Here is a 15,948-nt window from a genome sequence, read left to right on the forward strand (position 1 = left end):
TGACAGCCATTTACTGAACTCCAATCTGAATCTTCGCTGATAGAACACAGAAGAATGGATTCTTACTTAACTAATTACTTATCATTGTGTGGATTGTATTGATGCACATACAGTATTAAAGAGGAAAAAAATGTAAAGAAAAAACACGGCAGCTTGGACTGCTGCTTTAAGACAAGTATAAACAGAAATGTATGGCAGAACACTAGGCCAACCTAATCTTTGCTCCATTTTTTGTCATTTTTATAATATTATATTATAAAACTTAGAATTTCCATAACTCTTTTAGTGAAGAACTACCACTTTATGTTTCTCCTGAGCTTACCATCCTTGAGCTATACGAGTATAACGCCTTGTCCAAGCATTCACCTTTTCTAGACATTTCTTCCTCGATCTACCTTGCTCATAACTTAGACTTTCCATAATAATTACGCCGTGGCACTCCTCTCCCCCTGCCTTATGCCCGGGCTGCTCATACTTTCTTGAAAAGGTTGATGATGCAAATCTTCCACAATTTTTCCACTACCTTTTATTTATTTATGTTTTTTTTAAGGTATATCCACATACCACATTAACAGAGGTCTTAGTTGTAATCTAAAAAAAAGAGCATTATTACCTCCTTAACTGTTGTGGATTCCTATAAAACAAGCATCTTGATGGCTCCCCCTTTGCTTTGTTACAATTGTTGACTACTTTGAAGTAATCAGACATAATAACCCCTGAGTCACTTTCCTTTAAAGTGGTTGATAATGTTAGCCACTTTAAAGTTATCAGACATAATCACCCTTTCTTCCATTTCCTTTTAATGATTGATAATGCCCATAAAGTAGGTGGAGAGATGATAAAAGCTGTATAAGCAGCCTCAAAATGAGGATGGCAGAAAAATGTATCAGGTGAAGCAGAAGGGGACAGGGTGAGCAAGGAGTAGTGCAAAGGGCAGTAAAGCTAAGTATGGAACGGAAGGATATGCAGAGGTGGACAAAGATAACCAAAATATTCTAAATTATTTTTGTTTAATATTCACAGTTGGTGATGGTGAGGGGACACAGATATTAAATAGGACTTTAAATGCAATAGAGGTGGATACCGGTCCATTTAAAATGGATAAAGTGCAGATTAAATTTTCAAAACTGAAAAGAAACAATGCAGTGTGGCTTCCCAGGTGCTGGAGGATTAGCAGCCACAACAGTGTTATCCCCACCGCGGCTGAAAGAGCTAAAAGTTGCGGCTCGGGAGAGTGTAAGTCTTGATACTGTACATCTGTATCACATTTTCATTACTTAGATTTCAAATCTCATCATCATCATGTTTAATAAGACATCAAAAACAGATATGTAGACAAAAGTTTATTTACACCATACAACATTTTAAATATTTTATACAGAGCTGCAGCAGAGAAAGCCACCATGAGCTTTCTAGAGAAAACTGCAATAATAAAGATGTGAAATATATTATTCATATAAAAGTGAGATTATTACTTTATTGCATTTAAAGCAATGAAGAACGTAGCTCAACAAACATTCATTTAATGACAAAATTTTGCTTTTTTTTATATTATAAAGTAAAAAGTGTAGTAATGGCCAAACAGACTGTTATAAACTTTAAAAACGGCATATATACATTGTGCTTCATGGTGAAGTTTTTTGAAAACTAGACCAGATGAAGCTGTTAAATGAATTGTTGTTTGAGGTTGATCTATAAAGATTACCTTACAAATCCATTCCACGGGTACTTACAACACATGATGGTAAGATTTGTACACCTGGTTCTTCACTAGATTCTCTAGTGAGAGTAGACGAGAGAAAAAAAAAAGAAAAAACCCACTGACATTTGGCACATGGAGACCCGACATGAAATAGTCACAAAAGTCCAGATGCCAGGCTTCCAAAGTCTCTTACATGTGTCAGTGCAATGACTTGCTGTCTTAATTCAGTTTGTTGGGGTTCTATTAAACTTCTGTTTGGAAGTCGCCTTCCTGTACATCTAAAGGCAAATTCAGACATTTCTCCCACTCAGAGGGTCTAAGTTCTAAAGAATCTTTTGCTTCTGAATCTAATACATTTATCGTCGTGTAATGTTGGTATTCACCTGTGTTTTTGAAATTGTCCCATGGATTTTTGTTTATTGTTGGGTTGTCCTGCAGACAAGAAAATAAAGTAAAAAAAATTAGTTCTTTAAATTAATACATAAACACACATACAATACTGTAAATAAAAATCTTAATTCAACACTAATTTCGCTCCCACTGAAAATAGGTGTATTGAAACAAATAAACAAAAAAAAAAGCTGAGTATCCTCATATCCTGACCTTCATCTTAAATGTCTTGTAAGGTGAATGAAACAAAAAAACATTTTTGTTGTTGATCTGCACTATATTCCTAGTTCCATCTCCTCTAAACACAATGAAAATACATGAATATGAAGAACTGATGCTACTGTGGCTTAGAAGCCAGTGCTGACACTATAAGGCACAAGCTTGATGGGTTATGCAGCTGCTGTTGCTTGGAGGTGTGGCCCCTCCTCCCCATGGTTTAAAGCTCGCCACGCCCCACTTTCCAATTAGCCGTTTTTATCATGTTCCTGTGTATCACAGACCAAGTATGATCTGTCTCCCTCCAGCACAAAAGAGAGGTACATGAGAATTGTGCCAGGTAGTGTTAGGACCTGCAGATTGGGCATGCCCTGACGTGGCCGCAGGTTTATAACCTTTTGGCCAAAGGGTTTAACTAAATGACCATTTTTCATGAGCAAATAAGCACTGAGGTATTGCACTATATGTTGTGTCATTTTGTATGATGCGCTGGCCTTTCTGTTTTTGTTAATAATGCACATGCTGTACTTTTAAAGTTCTAGTAGCCATATTGATCCTGCAGAAAAGTAGATTAATATCAACAGTAAATACTTAAGTCACCTATGATTTGCAGATATTATTTTTGTCACAAGTCTAGAATACAACCAGCAAAAATCACAGAAGTCATCGAAGCAAGTTAGAGGATGGGCCTTCACATGAGGCTCAGCAAGACCAAAGTGATGTTCAACAAATGTGTCAGCTTTACAAAAATTGGATTAAATGGAAGAGAACTAACTAGAATAAGTTGATACAATGTGCAGCTTGGCCAGCAAGGTTATTATCAATGGATGGGAACTTTTGAAAGGATTGTAAAAGGAGAATGAAGATGGGATCGAGTGCATTTGGATGAAGGCAATATTTCAGGGAACATTTCACTGTGCCTTAAGAGAAGCGTGTTTGACAGGTGTATCCTGTCTGTGCTTACATACTATATGGATGTAAAACGTGGTTCCTAATATACAATGATAATTCAGAAGTTTCACACAACTCAAAGAAGTATGGAGAGATAATGGGTATTACAATAAGAGACAGCAAAAATAATGCATGGGATTGTAAGCAAACCAAAGTCAGTGATATCATCGCAAGTAGAAATTACCATTGTTAAACAAAGATGATATTCAACATTCCAAAGGACATAAAAAGAAAAACAAGATGAAGACCAAAAATAAGGTTGGACAATGAACTCAGAAAAATCTGATGGAGCAACTTGGAGAAGAGAGGCGATCAGGGTGGCATGGACTTTGCTCTTACCTAAGCATACACATCTCTAATAAACACATAAAATATGAAAACAAATTATATATATATATATATATATATATATATATATATATATATATATATATCTGTGTGTGTGTGTAGAGGTATCTGTACCGTGTTAGCCGAGCTTAATAATCAAAAACGAATAGACAATACCATTCTGTGGCTAACAAAATGCTTTTATTTGTGCGAGCTTTCGAGATACACTCTCTTTTCTTCCGGCAGTGTTAAAATGTTACAGTGTACATAGTGTATACACAGTGAATATATAGTGTGTGTGTGTGTGTGTGTGTGTGTGTGTGTGTGTGTGTGTGTGTGTGTGTGTGTGTGTGTGTGTGTGTATGTATGTATATATATATATATATATATATATATATATATATATATATATATATATATATATATAGTGTGTGTGTGTGTGTGTGTGTGTGTGTGTGTGTGTGTGTATGTATATATATATATATATATATATATATATATATATATATATATATATATATATATATATATATATATATATATATACCATAATACTGAGTTAAGTTATGGTGAGTAAAAAAATTGACAAAAACCCTCCACAGGAAAGCAAATATGCAAATACAACTGTATGCTCATCTGCATGTCTTAGGCAGGGGTTGCAGACCTGCCTAAGACATGCAGATGAGCATACAGTTGTATTTGCATATATATATATATATATATATATATATATATATATATATATATATATATATATGTATATATGTATATATATAAAATATATATATATATATTGTATATGTATTTATTTGTCACTACTGTACTTTTTTGCATTTATTTTTTCATGTTATTGTCTAGTAAATACCAACGATTTAATCTACATAGGTCATTCATTTAAACTATATATTGAATCTTATCTTACAGACAAAATATGAATAACTCTTTGTCATTTAATGCTTTTAAAGGATTTCTAGTTTGACTACCCAGTATGCTAGAATATTTCAGATTTAGTTTTATAAATGTCTTTGAGTCATTGAGCATCAAATCTTTAACACACCTGAACATCGTGAAGGAAAGTGGTGCAGAAAGTAATAAAAATCTAGTGGCCTGTTACAAACAGTCTGCAGTTTTTACTCCTTCTTGACCAGAAACAGCTACTCATTAAGCCTGTTTTCCAGTAATTTAGCAGGTATGAAATGATGAGACAGTGGTGTGTAAGACCTCTTTTGCAGCCAAGATCTTAAGGAGGTAGAGTTTAAAGTACTGTTACTCTGTGATTTATGGAAGTAAATATGTTTTGGACCATTTTATGGAAAATATACTCACCTCAATATTTGATTTGCAGATATAAAAATAATTATTGTATATGATCAAAAAACTGTTTTTCTTTTGAGGAAATTATTAAAACACAGCTAAATGTTTTGTATTATTATCTTCAATAGTTTTTTCTTTCAATGTACAGTACTTCATATGGTGCTACCTACTCTTGATTATTTTATTTGTAGTCTTTCCACTCTTTTTCTGTATCATTTTACCATTCTATATTGGTGCAAATGTTGTTCTTAATTAGAATGCATTGCACAATATATTTTTTGTGATATATCATGACAACATCGCATAAAATAATAATATAAGTAGATTTATGTAGTGATCTTATTTCACAACAATAACTGATGCCATTTGTTATTTTTATGTTATTATTTGTATTTTTCTTTATCCCATTTATTTATTTTTCTTTATCTGTGGGGGGGGAGGGGGGTCGCGGGGGCCCCACGCTTTTCCCCGAGGCATTAAAATTAAATGCTGGGGGATCGCGTAAGGCCTCTGCAACGCTATTACTTACCTTGACTCTGCCGGCGTCATTCGATGGTCATGTGATTGTGGCGTCAAATGACGCTGCGGGTCATGTGACGTCACATCAAGGTAAGGGAGGGGGAGGGAGCACCAGCAGAGGGAAGGCAGGGGGGTGTAGCTGCAAATGTTTGTGCTCCCCTGCTTTATCCCATTAAATTGTATACTGGGAGACAAAATACAAGATAAAAACAGAAGAAAACAAAGATGATAGTAGGGTTTAATGTGCATGAAATCAAAGGCTGGTCCTATGTATGTGAAAATTCTAGGCATTGTGCAAAAAAAGTTTGGCACATTCCATTATAAAAATTATTTAAAATAGACAGTGGATTTACTACTGTAATGTTGTCATTAACGCTGAATTATGAAAATGAACAGGATTTCAATTCTTAGACTTCCGTAAAAATCTACTAAGTATTTTAATCAAATTGCACAGATAAAACAGGATGGGATATACCAACTTCACTTTAATTGGTTTGGAATTTTATTGTCTCTTAACATTTAGTAGAAGGTTCATTTTAATTTATCTGAAATATACAGCTTACATATTTTCTACAAATCCGAAACATAATATATAATTGGAGTAATAACAAACAGAGCCATATAGCGGTCACGAGACTAACTCAACCTATCTGGCTGCTTTGACTGGATATGAACCATGTGTGAAATAAGAGATGCAGGATGACAAAATGTTGACTAAAAAAATGTAACAGAAAACTCTGTTAGGTTTTAGAAAAAGTATAATAATTAAAAGAACACGGCCATGACTTTCACATCAAATTCTGTACTAACCACCAATACGATTCATATATTAAAATGGATTTATCATTCTTCTTTAAGTGTTGCCAGTATTTATTTATTGCCACCTTAAATCCCTTGAAATGCAAAAGTATTTCTATACATTTAAATGTAATATCCGTCTATGATCAGTTATTAAATATTTTGCATTTACATTATTTTTTAAATTGTGTACTGTAGGTAGAAAGTCAGTGAAATATCGGATTAGATTAATAGCAAAACAAATCCCTGTCTGAAACTAATTAACTGATTCATGCACACTATATTTTTGTGATTGTTGGCAGACTATACACACTCATGGCACAATATAGTCACATGTGACTATCACTGGCATAGATATATTCCATTAGCTTGGTTGAATTCAGAGCATTTCACAATAACAAGTACAAGTCAAGGGTGAGAGGGATTTTATGTAACTAGAAAGAAAAAAACATGTTTTTTAAATTTTCTGTGGGTGTTGTAAACATGTCATACTTATATAAAAGAAGTCACAAGTTATGCATTGTGTCACATGAAATTGTTACATTAAAACTAACACTTTGTGTTCTTTAGTGATCTAACTGGGTCTGCTCCTATACAGGAAACAAACTCAAACTCATGTAAATTAATCATCCAAATGCAATCAAGCTTAAAGCATATATTTTGCTGTTTTGTTACATTGCAAATTAAGAAAGTTGTAGTTTTTAATGGTGACCTTGAAAATGCATTGCAATGCATGTCAATCACGTTTCCTCTAAAGTAAAGATGTGCAAAATATGATCTCTTAAATTTGCAAATCAGGCAAAATCTTTTTTTGCGAAAAAAGCAAAGTTTGCCAAACTTTAGCCAAGCATTAAAAGTTGATGTGCATCGCAAATTTGTGATACTTTCTTTTACATTTCTTGTGAATTTCTCTTACTGTAGAAACTACTGTATACTTGAGGCACATACTATTTGGCTTGTGCAGTTGGGCTGGAACAGTGAGGCTGATACAGAGTTTCCTAGGCACAGAGACGGAAAAGAAGACTCTGAGGACTATTGTTTTAATCTAACCAGGTCTTAACCTGTACCTTGCGTATGCAAGGGCACCAGTGGAACTTCTGTTAGAGAAGGGATAGAGTCAGATACATATTTACCATTAAACATGCAGGGATAGATGGTACTGTAAACTGGCTCTAGCTCTTATACTGCAAAGCTCTGGAGGGAGAAGAAATGTTTGTATATACATTATTAAACCGAAAAGATGATTTATACTTGATAAGCTAAGTGAATGGGGAATAATTATGTATATTGGAAGAGACATATGTATACATATGTCTAATGTCTCTATTGCATATATTAAATGTATTAACATATACTACCAAGCAATAGTGGGCAGATATAGAACCAAAAGAAAAAGCAAAAGGAAACAGAGAAAACAAAGCATACGTCAACAAAAGCATACGTCAAAAAAAGAAGTGAAAATATAATCATTTTTAAGCATACTGCAATAAATCAGAACCATCAATACATATAAACTGCAATATAATTATACATTCTTTACACATAAGAAAACTACAAAAAGTCAAATCTATGGACTAATTCATATAGAAGCTGGTCAATATATGCTTCGATATCTGAAATCCTGTTGTAATAAATCGTAGATATCAACATTGGTCAATAACTACTAGACCATAGAAGAGGTATCATCATTAAGTTCATAATGTATCATATTATAAAAAATGCTTCAATTCCCAATCGATATTTAAACCTCCTGGGGTGAGAGTAATCAGAGTAAGGATCCAAAACATTTCTCTCTTGTTCAATTTGTTTAGACTGTCTCCCTTTCTAATAGGTAAAGGAATGTGCTCAATAGCACTAAAAGTAAATAAATCTCCCTGTGGACACTGCAAAGTGTCTAGACACGGGAAATATTATATCTTGTTTTTTTTATTGGACCTTAAATATTCTATTATCCGTAATTTAAGTGGTCCAATAGTCCTACCTATGAAGTTCTAACCACACCCGCAACTCAGAATATAAATCACAAATCCTGTGTTACAAGTCATAAAGCTGTTCATTTTATATTTATCCTTTGTAACTCTGGACTTAATATTCTTAATTGATTTAGCATGTGTACAAACGCTGCAAAAGCTGTATTTGAAGAACCCTAAAGGAGGTGAAAAACGTCTATTCTGAGTCGCTGGTGAGGTGAACAAATTGGCTGATAATTTTCCAATTTGAATAGTCTAAAGGGGGAGGAGGGACTCATGATGATGATGAGAATAATACGTGCTTGGCTTGTCAAACCTAAGTGTCTCTCTCCAATTAAATCTCTGTTGCTCATATTCTGTGGGATGATATCTCAGCATTAGGTCTCCCAGGAGTAGTTATTTTACATCAGCCAGCTCATTCCCACTAAGGCCTCAATTATACCAGAAACTGCAGAGGGATCTGGAGACGTCATCGTTGCAGCGCTGCATGTGCACATGCAGAAGCGATTTACACTACTGCAGGCAGACATGGCCAGATCCTCTCCCTCTCCCTCTCTCCCTCTCTCCCTCTCTCCCTCTCTCCCTCTCTCTCAACTCAACTGTACTACATACCTAAAACTGATCACAATTAAACTTTTTCATTCTTATTTATTTATTACTTTATCTTTCTATCATTCTCACTCACTCTCTCTGACTTTTACTCTCACATTTTAACTCTTTTACTCTCTTGACTCTTTGACTCTCTCTCTCTTTTTCTCTCTTCAACGCCCTTCTGTATCTGCTCAAACAGCCAGCTCCAAACACAGAAACAAATGGCAGCAGGTCCCATGACCCTTTTTGTACTGTACTTCCGTTTTTGCTATTTTTTTTTAGATACTGCCATTTAGCTGGGATATTAACAAATGCTGTGCCAAATACTTATTTTTGCTAATTACAGAGTGTCTAAACTTTCAAGAAAACTAAAAATCTATGTGTCTGAAATTATTTAGTAGTAACATTACAAATTGGTTCCACTAGATTTTTAAATGCTTTTTAATATATTTTTTATCCTTACTTAACATGCTTCATCTTTATGTTAATTCAAGGTTGAGTTGAGTTTTACAAACTTACCAAACTTCCGGTATTTGGTATATCCCGAAATCTGTCCAGAGTCTGAAATTTCTGATTTAATTCCTGAAATAACTCCATGTGTCTCTTTCTGGTATGCATGACTTTCTGTGAAAGAGATGATAGTTGATTATTTTAATATTTATTTATGCTAATGTTTCATACATTATTCTTGTGTAAAAAATTAAATTGCACTGTAGAGCTGGTGTAGGTGTGTGAATATAAAAAGTGTGGCATTTCTACCAATTATAACAATAAAAAACACTAAAATATTGAAAGCCCAAAGTAAAGATTCCATACGGTAAGTAGGGCTTATAGCTGTTAACAATTTTTTATACAGCAATGTAACATATTGAACATCAAGAAATATATTTTTTAAACAGCCCATCATATGCATAGTTTCTTTTAATAAAAACACTAATTATTGAAGTAGTAGTGTCACTTTGGCAATATTGAATTTAATTCTAACGTTCCTACTTTACATATCAAATGCTGGTATCCAATGTGTGATACGCAAGGTACACACACTAACGGCAAAACTCCACTGTCTCTACCATTATTTGCTGTAATAATGTGGACATGCACAATAAAGAAACCCCCAGGGCTGCAGCTCTAGCATTGAACTATCCCCGCTGCACTGTCACAGTATACACACAGAGCTCTACTGCTTACACCTGTAGCTAATCATACTTGTAGACACTCTCCTGGCTTCCTTTAAAAATAGACACTTCCAGGTGTGAGCATTAGAGCTCTAAATTATGCTGTGACAGGAGAGCTATTCAGTATCTGCGATAAAGTAGTTCAATTCTAAACCTGCTGCTTTGCATAGTAGAGGTTATGGGTTCGGATCCTGTTGAAACTGACACTTGTAGGCCCTTCAGCACAAGGGGCCTTAGGCTTATAAGCACCAGTGTTTCTACATATGTTATTTGGAGAGAGGTTTGAGGGAATATTTATATACTGTAGTGCTTGAGACTACTAAAATACATTTCCCTCCCTCTCTTCCCCCACCCTCTAAAACACAACCCATATGTCTGGAGGGAGCAAACACCACCTTTACATATGACCTAAATAACAGCTTAAATCCCTGTGTTAACCTGAACGGCCGTTAGTGCATATTCAATATTAGGGGGAATGCTTCTTTTTCATATATCTGTAGCACTAGCCGGCGTAAAAAATATAACCATACATTATTGAAGGAGTAGCACTGGGTGAACGTTATGTTATTGCCTTTAGTGCATAGTGGTTATAGTTAATTTAGGTTAGATATGCTAACATGTTAATGAGCCAAGAGGACACAAATATCTTTTTGTTCACAGCTGCAGCAGATTCAATCTCAACCACCTGCATCTGCGTTGCCCCAAAGGCGGACAACCTTTGGCGCAGCAGAAGGGCAGCCAAAGGGTGTGAGCCGTTTGCTGCCATTCGGTGATGTTAAAGCTGCAGTTCAGTCTTTTTTTTTTTTTTAACATTTATTTTTTTACTTCAATAGTTTTATGTGTGCAATCTCTAATTACCTAAAGAACAGTATAGCTGCAGCTCAATTCGTTTTCCATGTATTGATAGGTCGAAATTTGGTGACATATTAAAAGCTGGCATTTGTTTATAATCTGCTTGACTGGCAGTGGAAGCTCATGAATATTCATGAGCATTCCTGCACTGACAAGTGCTAGAGGGAGGGCAGGGCTGACAAAGGGGTGTGTCAGAGCTTGTGACAGGACATGAAGGGGCAGTGCCATAGCAAATGGCTGTTAAAATAGAATACAAGAAAATTGGTCTTTCAAAGTTGTTTTTTTAAAAACAGAAAATGCTAAAAGCATTTTTTCTTACTACAGAACTGATTTATTAAAAAAAACAAACATGCAGGATATTGACTGAACTGCAGCTTTAAAGCTGCTCTATTTCAATCTGAAGCAGTAGAATAGCAGCAAATGGCGCACAGCCAGGGAAACAGGGAGCCAGGTGTGGAGATAAAAACGTCCTTTTATTCAGCACATAACTGGAAGAATAAAACCCCCCATGGGGACACAAACACCTCCTACGCGTTTCGGACCTGTAGGCCCTTTATCAAGGAGTCCTTGATAAAGGGCCTACAGGTCCGAAACGCGTAGGAGGTGTTTGTGTCCCCATGGGGGGTTTTATTCTTCCAGTTATGTGCTGAATAAAAGGACGTTTTTATCTCCACACCTGGCTCCCTGTTTCCCTGGCTGTGCGCCATTTGCTGCTATTCTACTGCTTCTGGATCTTTCTTCATGGCTGGCACGCCTCACCTCCATCCATGGATGTCATAGGAGTGGGTAAGATCTTTATTATTGACTGTCATTGCTGAGCTTTTGGAGGACTGTATATCCATATACTCACAGGTCATTTATACCCACTCCTTATCCTACTTCAGGATGTGTTTAGGAATATATTGAAGTGTCACTAGGTGGAGCACCCCCAATTGTTTATTCTCTGATACCTATTTCAATCTGAAACTCATAAGCCCTTTATCCCTTGTACCCAATTTTCCTACTCTATCTGTGCATGAAATGTCTGTGAATTTACTGTATAACTCTGTTCTTTTAATGTAACCATGTATTTTTTATAACTCTGTGCCCAGGACATACTTGAAAACGAGAGGTAACTCTCGATGTATTACTTCCTGGTAAAACAATACTGTAGATGGTAAGCTGCACACCAATAAAATAAAGTATAATATACTTGCAACAACTAGTGCTCCTGGTTCAGGGAAAAATGCGTGTAAATCCTGAGATAGTTAAAGAATTGATGATCCAGGGTACAATGCGGATTTTCAAAAAATATTTAATTATCAAAATAGCACCAAATACGACGTTTCATCCTTCTCAGAGGACTTTTTCAATGCCAGTCACTTGAAAAAAGTCCTCTGAGAAGGACGAAACATAGTATTTGGTGCTATTTTGATAATTAAATCTTTTTTGAAAATCCGCATTGTGCCCTGGATCATCAATTCTTTACTTCATGGTAAAACATTTTTATAAATAAATAAAATAAATAAAGCATAGCTTTGGGGATCTCTGGACCTTTTAAAAGAACAACAAGTACAGCAAATTTGTCCTTTCATTGCTAGGTGAGCAAATGTAAGAACTTATTTTAACTTAGGTAATAGGTTTTGTGGTGTTTTCTTCGCCCACTGAATAACCTCAGATTATTAATAGAGCTCACGTTTATCCTTTGTTGCCTTTTCTTAGGTGTGACCAGAATTACACTTAGACACAGTCACCCATCTGCAATGCCAGGCGCCTTTCTCCATGTCTGGTGACAGGTAGTCATCACCAGAGATTTGGCATAGTTTGTCCAATCTTTTCCTCTTCCTTTCTCTATGCAGAAATGTCTTCTCTTGGGGTATACAGATTTTCAGATCTTTCTTCTGTGAACAGTTTCTACCTAGCAGGAAAGAGTAATGCAAATGTCCACCCTTTTTAAAATAACTTTTTGCATCTATCTGAAAAGTCTGTATGCGTATTTGCCACTTCACTGAAAAAGTCCTGGAACATCATTCATTTCTTTTCATTCCATATTAAAGGCATCATGCCTCTGTACGCTCTCCAAAGTTGCATTTGTTGAGCAACATAAGTATTAATGGGGTAGGTCTACTCTCTTCATGTAGGCCCAGTGGTTCACTTTGTGGGCTCTTTCAATAGTTAAAGGGAGAAGTTTGGGATCCAGGTTCAGTTTAAGAGGGATTTCCTTTTTGAAAAGCGTAGTCGCTTCCCGTAACCTGTAAATTATTGCGGCATAATTTGTTTCTAGATCAGAAAGTTTTGATTGCATTTCTCTGTGATTCTGTGTCGGACCCGCTGTAGCTGCCTTTAAATCTGTGAACTCATCAATGGTATCTCCCTGCCTAGGCTCATTAGTTTGCACATTTCGATGAAGTAATACTGTATGTTCTTTAATGTCCAGAATAGCTGCCTTAACCTGCATGGTTTGATCTATAAACAGGGTCTCGACTGTCTCTCTCACCGCCTTAGCTACAGATTTGCTCAATTTCGGATTTGTGAGATTTATGACTCCCTGGGTTGTGTTGGTGCCGGCGGCCATTTTGGACTCACGATGCCTGGGATCTGCTTTGTCAGCACAAGGTTGTCTTTGCGACATGATATTTGCCGATTAATTTAGGATTTTTTTCATTCCGTTACTGATTCAGTGTTCAAATATCTTTATCTTGTTTTTTCAGGGGTTTCAGCCAGACTGCAGGCATTTACAGATGCTTAGACCCAGGAAGCAGCACGGAGCTCATGCAGCACACGTCTCACGCAGGGCGTGCCATAACCAGAAGTCCTATGTATGTATTTCAAATGTTATTTATATAGCGCCAACAGTGTGTTCAGTGCTTTACAAATTTATAATACAGAGAAAATAATGTAAAAACAAAGATGGATAAGAGCAGCAAGTAAATAATACCATAAGGCAAAGGGAGGCCATGCCCTGAAAAGTGTGCAATCTAAATTACAGGGAGTATACAAGGAGAATACGTATGAAGATGATAGACGTTTCTCCAAACAGACAAAAAAATGTTAATTTGCAGTATGTCATTTTGCGGCAGCAGCATATGCATGAGTTTAGTTTATCTTGGTTTTTACATTTGGCACAGATCTTTGGAGCAGAATTTCGTAATACAGTATCTCAGATCTTCAAGTTTAATCGGTCCTTCTCTATGCACATCTCTAACAGGCGATTGCAATGTTTTTTAATGTTTTTAAATATCACGCGGCCGGGATATTTAAACTTGTAGGAGATACTAGCACCCTACTCTGGGGCCTCTAATTCGGGAAGCAGGGGGTCCCCCGGGCTGAAATGAATGCGGTTCAGCTCTGGAGACCTCCTGCTTCAATACTATGTCATTAAAATAATAATAAAGTAGTGTGATCGCCTGTTAGAGATGCGCAGAGAGAGGGACCGATTACGTCTACTCTACACCAGTTGTTACTTTGACTGAAGTTTATTGGCAGTAGTATTTGTAGTACATTCACTGGATCATTATCACTGTACCTTATCCCTTCTTGGACTAGGCCTCAGTCACTTCTCTAGCATAAGACCTCCCTGCAATGTCTGTATACTCTGCATCTCTTCCAGAAGAACATCCTTCTCTGATCACTATCCCAGACAGAACTCACTCACACTCACTGCTCTACACTATATAGAAGAGCACCCCCATCCTTCCCTGAGGATTGGCTTGTAAGCCAACGTATTCTTGTCATAGGCCCCCTTACTTCAGTGAGAGGCCACTATAACTTTATTGGCATACCTGCTGAACAATGCAACATTTCACACACTGAACATTATAACGGATTCCCCCAGGAATCATGCCCACCTTTATAGGGACTTACAGTGAGGTCAGGGCGAGGAAAATATTAGTCCAAGGAGATTTGGCTACATATGCAAAAGAAAACCATAGTCTTATCTGCATGCACTGTTCACCCAGAAATATCCATTCAGAATCTGGTCTCGCTCTGGTAGGTGAATTAGGGCTTATGCTGAAGAGGAATGGAGAGGAGAGAGGAAATAATTTTGTAGTTTTTTTTTTTTAACTAATTTTTTAATTTTTAGTAACTATTTCCCCTGCCTGAGGGAGGCAAGATTTCAGATTCTGTCTTTCCAGGTGATCTGCAAACTTGAGCTTTGAAAGTAGCAATCCAAGCAATATCCTAAATGTGTGTTTAAAAAAAAAAACTAATTCTGTAGTATTAGATAATACTTACTACATATTTTTCTTTTTATTCAACTCTTAATGCCTTTTTTAATGAGTTTTAATATACTCCGCATCCCCTGATTTCTACAGCAGGTTTTTACACACAGCAGTGCAAATCTTTCCTGCTTGCGATAATTTGTTGCCAATATTCCCAGCAGTTTTGTGCTGCAAACTGTAACAATAATGTTACCTTAATAATATAAGAATACATTGTAGCTGCTGAGTTACACTGACTGAAAGAGTAGACTGAAACTGAAAGGTAGCCATTTAGTGAACCCTGGGAAGCAGAATCTTTGCTGATATATCACGGAAGACTTAACTTTTCAGCATCTTAGGTAGTTTTGAATAAAGGTAATCAAAAGCTGCATATATTAAAACACATTTTTTTAAATGTGCCACTTGAATTGCCTCTTTAATGAATAGTCCGTGAATATGTATTCTTGCAAGTTTGCCTCATTTGCATGAAAAAATTAGCAAACCTCTGAGAGAAGCGTTTTTTGCATGGTTTGGACATGCGATAAAGGCTTAATGAATACAGCATTTTCACCAGGACTTGCACTTATCACACATTACTGAATAGGCCCCAAAGTGACGCAGAACGTTTAATGTGAACCTGTTTTTTTAAGCAAATCTCCAGATTGTGGCACTTGACTATATGTTTTCACCCTGTTGCAATGTAAAAAGCAAGACTGCTGAATATGTGTGCCCCTATTTACTAAATGGTGCATTAGAAGACACCGTATGACCTTTTTCAGTGACTAAGCTATAAGGTGTCTTCTGGCACCTGAATGAATCGTATGACATAGAACACCTTAATAAATATGGGCCTTAATGTTTCAAAAGTCAGTGTGAACCTGGATAATACCTTTCTTCTACAGAGCTTATTGTATTGTCTCCATGACAACCTATTTTTCCCAGAAGTTATAGAACATTACAGT

General features: G+C 36.1%; 1 protein-coding gene across 13 annotated transcripts in view; it reads right to left on the bottom strand.

The window, feature by feature from the left end:
* Positions 1-1,330: 1,330 nt before the first annotated feature.
* ADGRB3 (adhesion G protein-coupled receptor B3) overlaps positions 1,331-15,948 on the bottom strand; it is an 892,370-nt gene continuing 877,752 nt past the window's right edge. For all 13 annotated transcript variants that reach the window (XM_075598089.1, XM_075598088.1, XM_075598086.1 and 10 more), the window contains 2 exons: positions 9,298-9,402; positions 1,331-2,134 (listed from right to left, as the gene is read on the bottom strand). In XM_075598089.1, the coding sequence (XP_075454204.1) occupies positions 1,946-2,134; positions 9,298-9,402 (294 nt within the window). In that variant the 3' untranslated portion in view covers positions 1,331-1,945. The remainder of the gene's footprint in view (positions 2,135-9,297; positions 9,403-15,948) is intronic.

This window comes from Ascaphus truei, chromosome 4 (assembly GCF_040206685.1).
Source record: "Ascaphus truei isolate aAscTru1 chromosome 4, aAscTru1.hap1, whole genome shotgun sequence".
Lineage (NCBI taxonomy): Eukaryota > Metazoa > Chordata > Amphibia > Anura > Ascaphidae > Ascaphus > Ascaphus truei.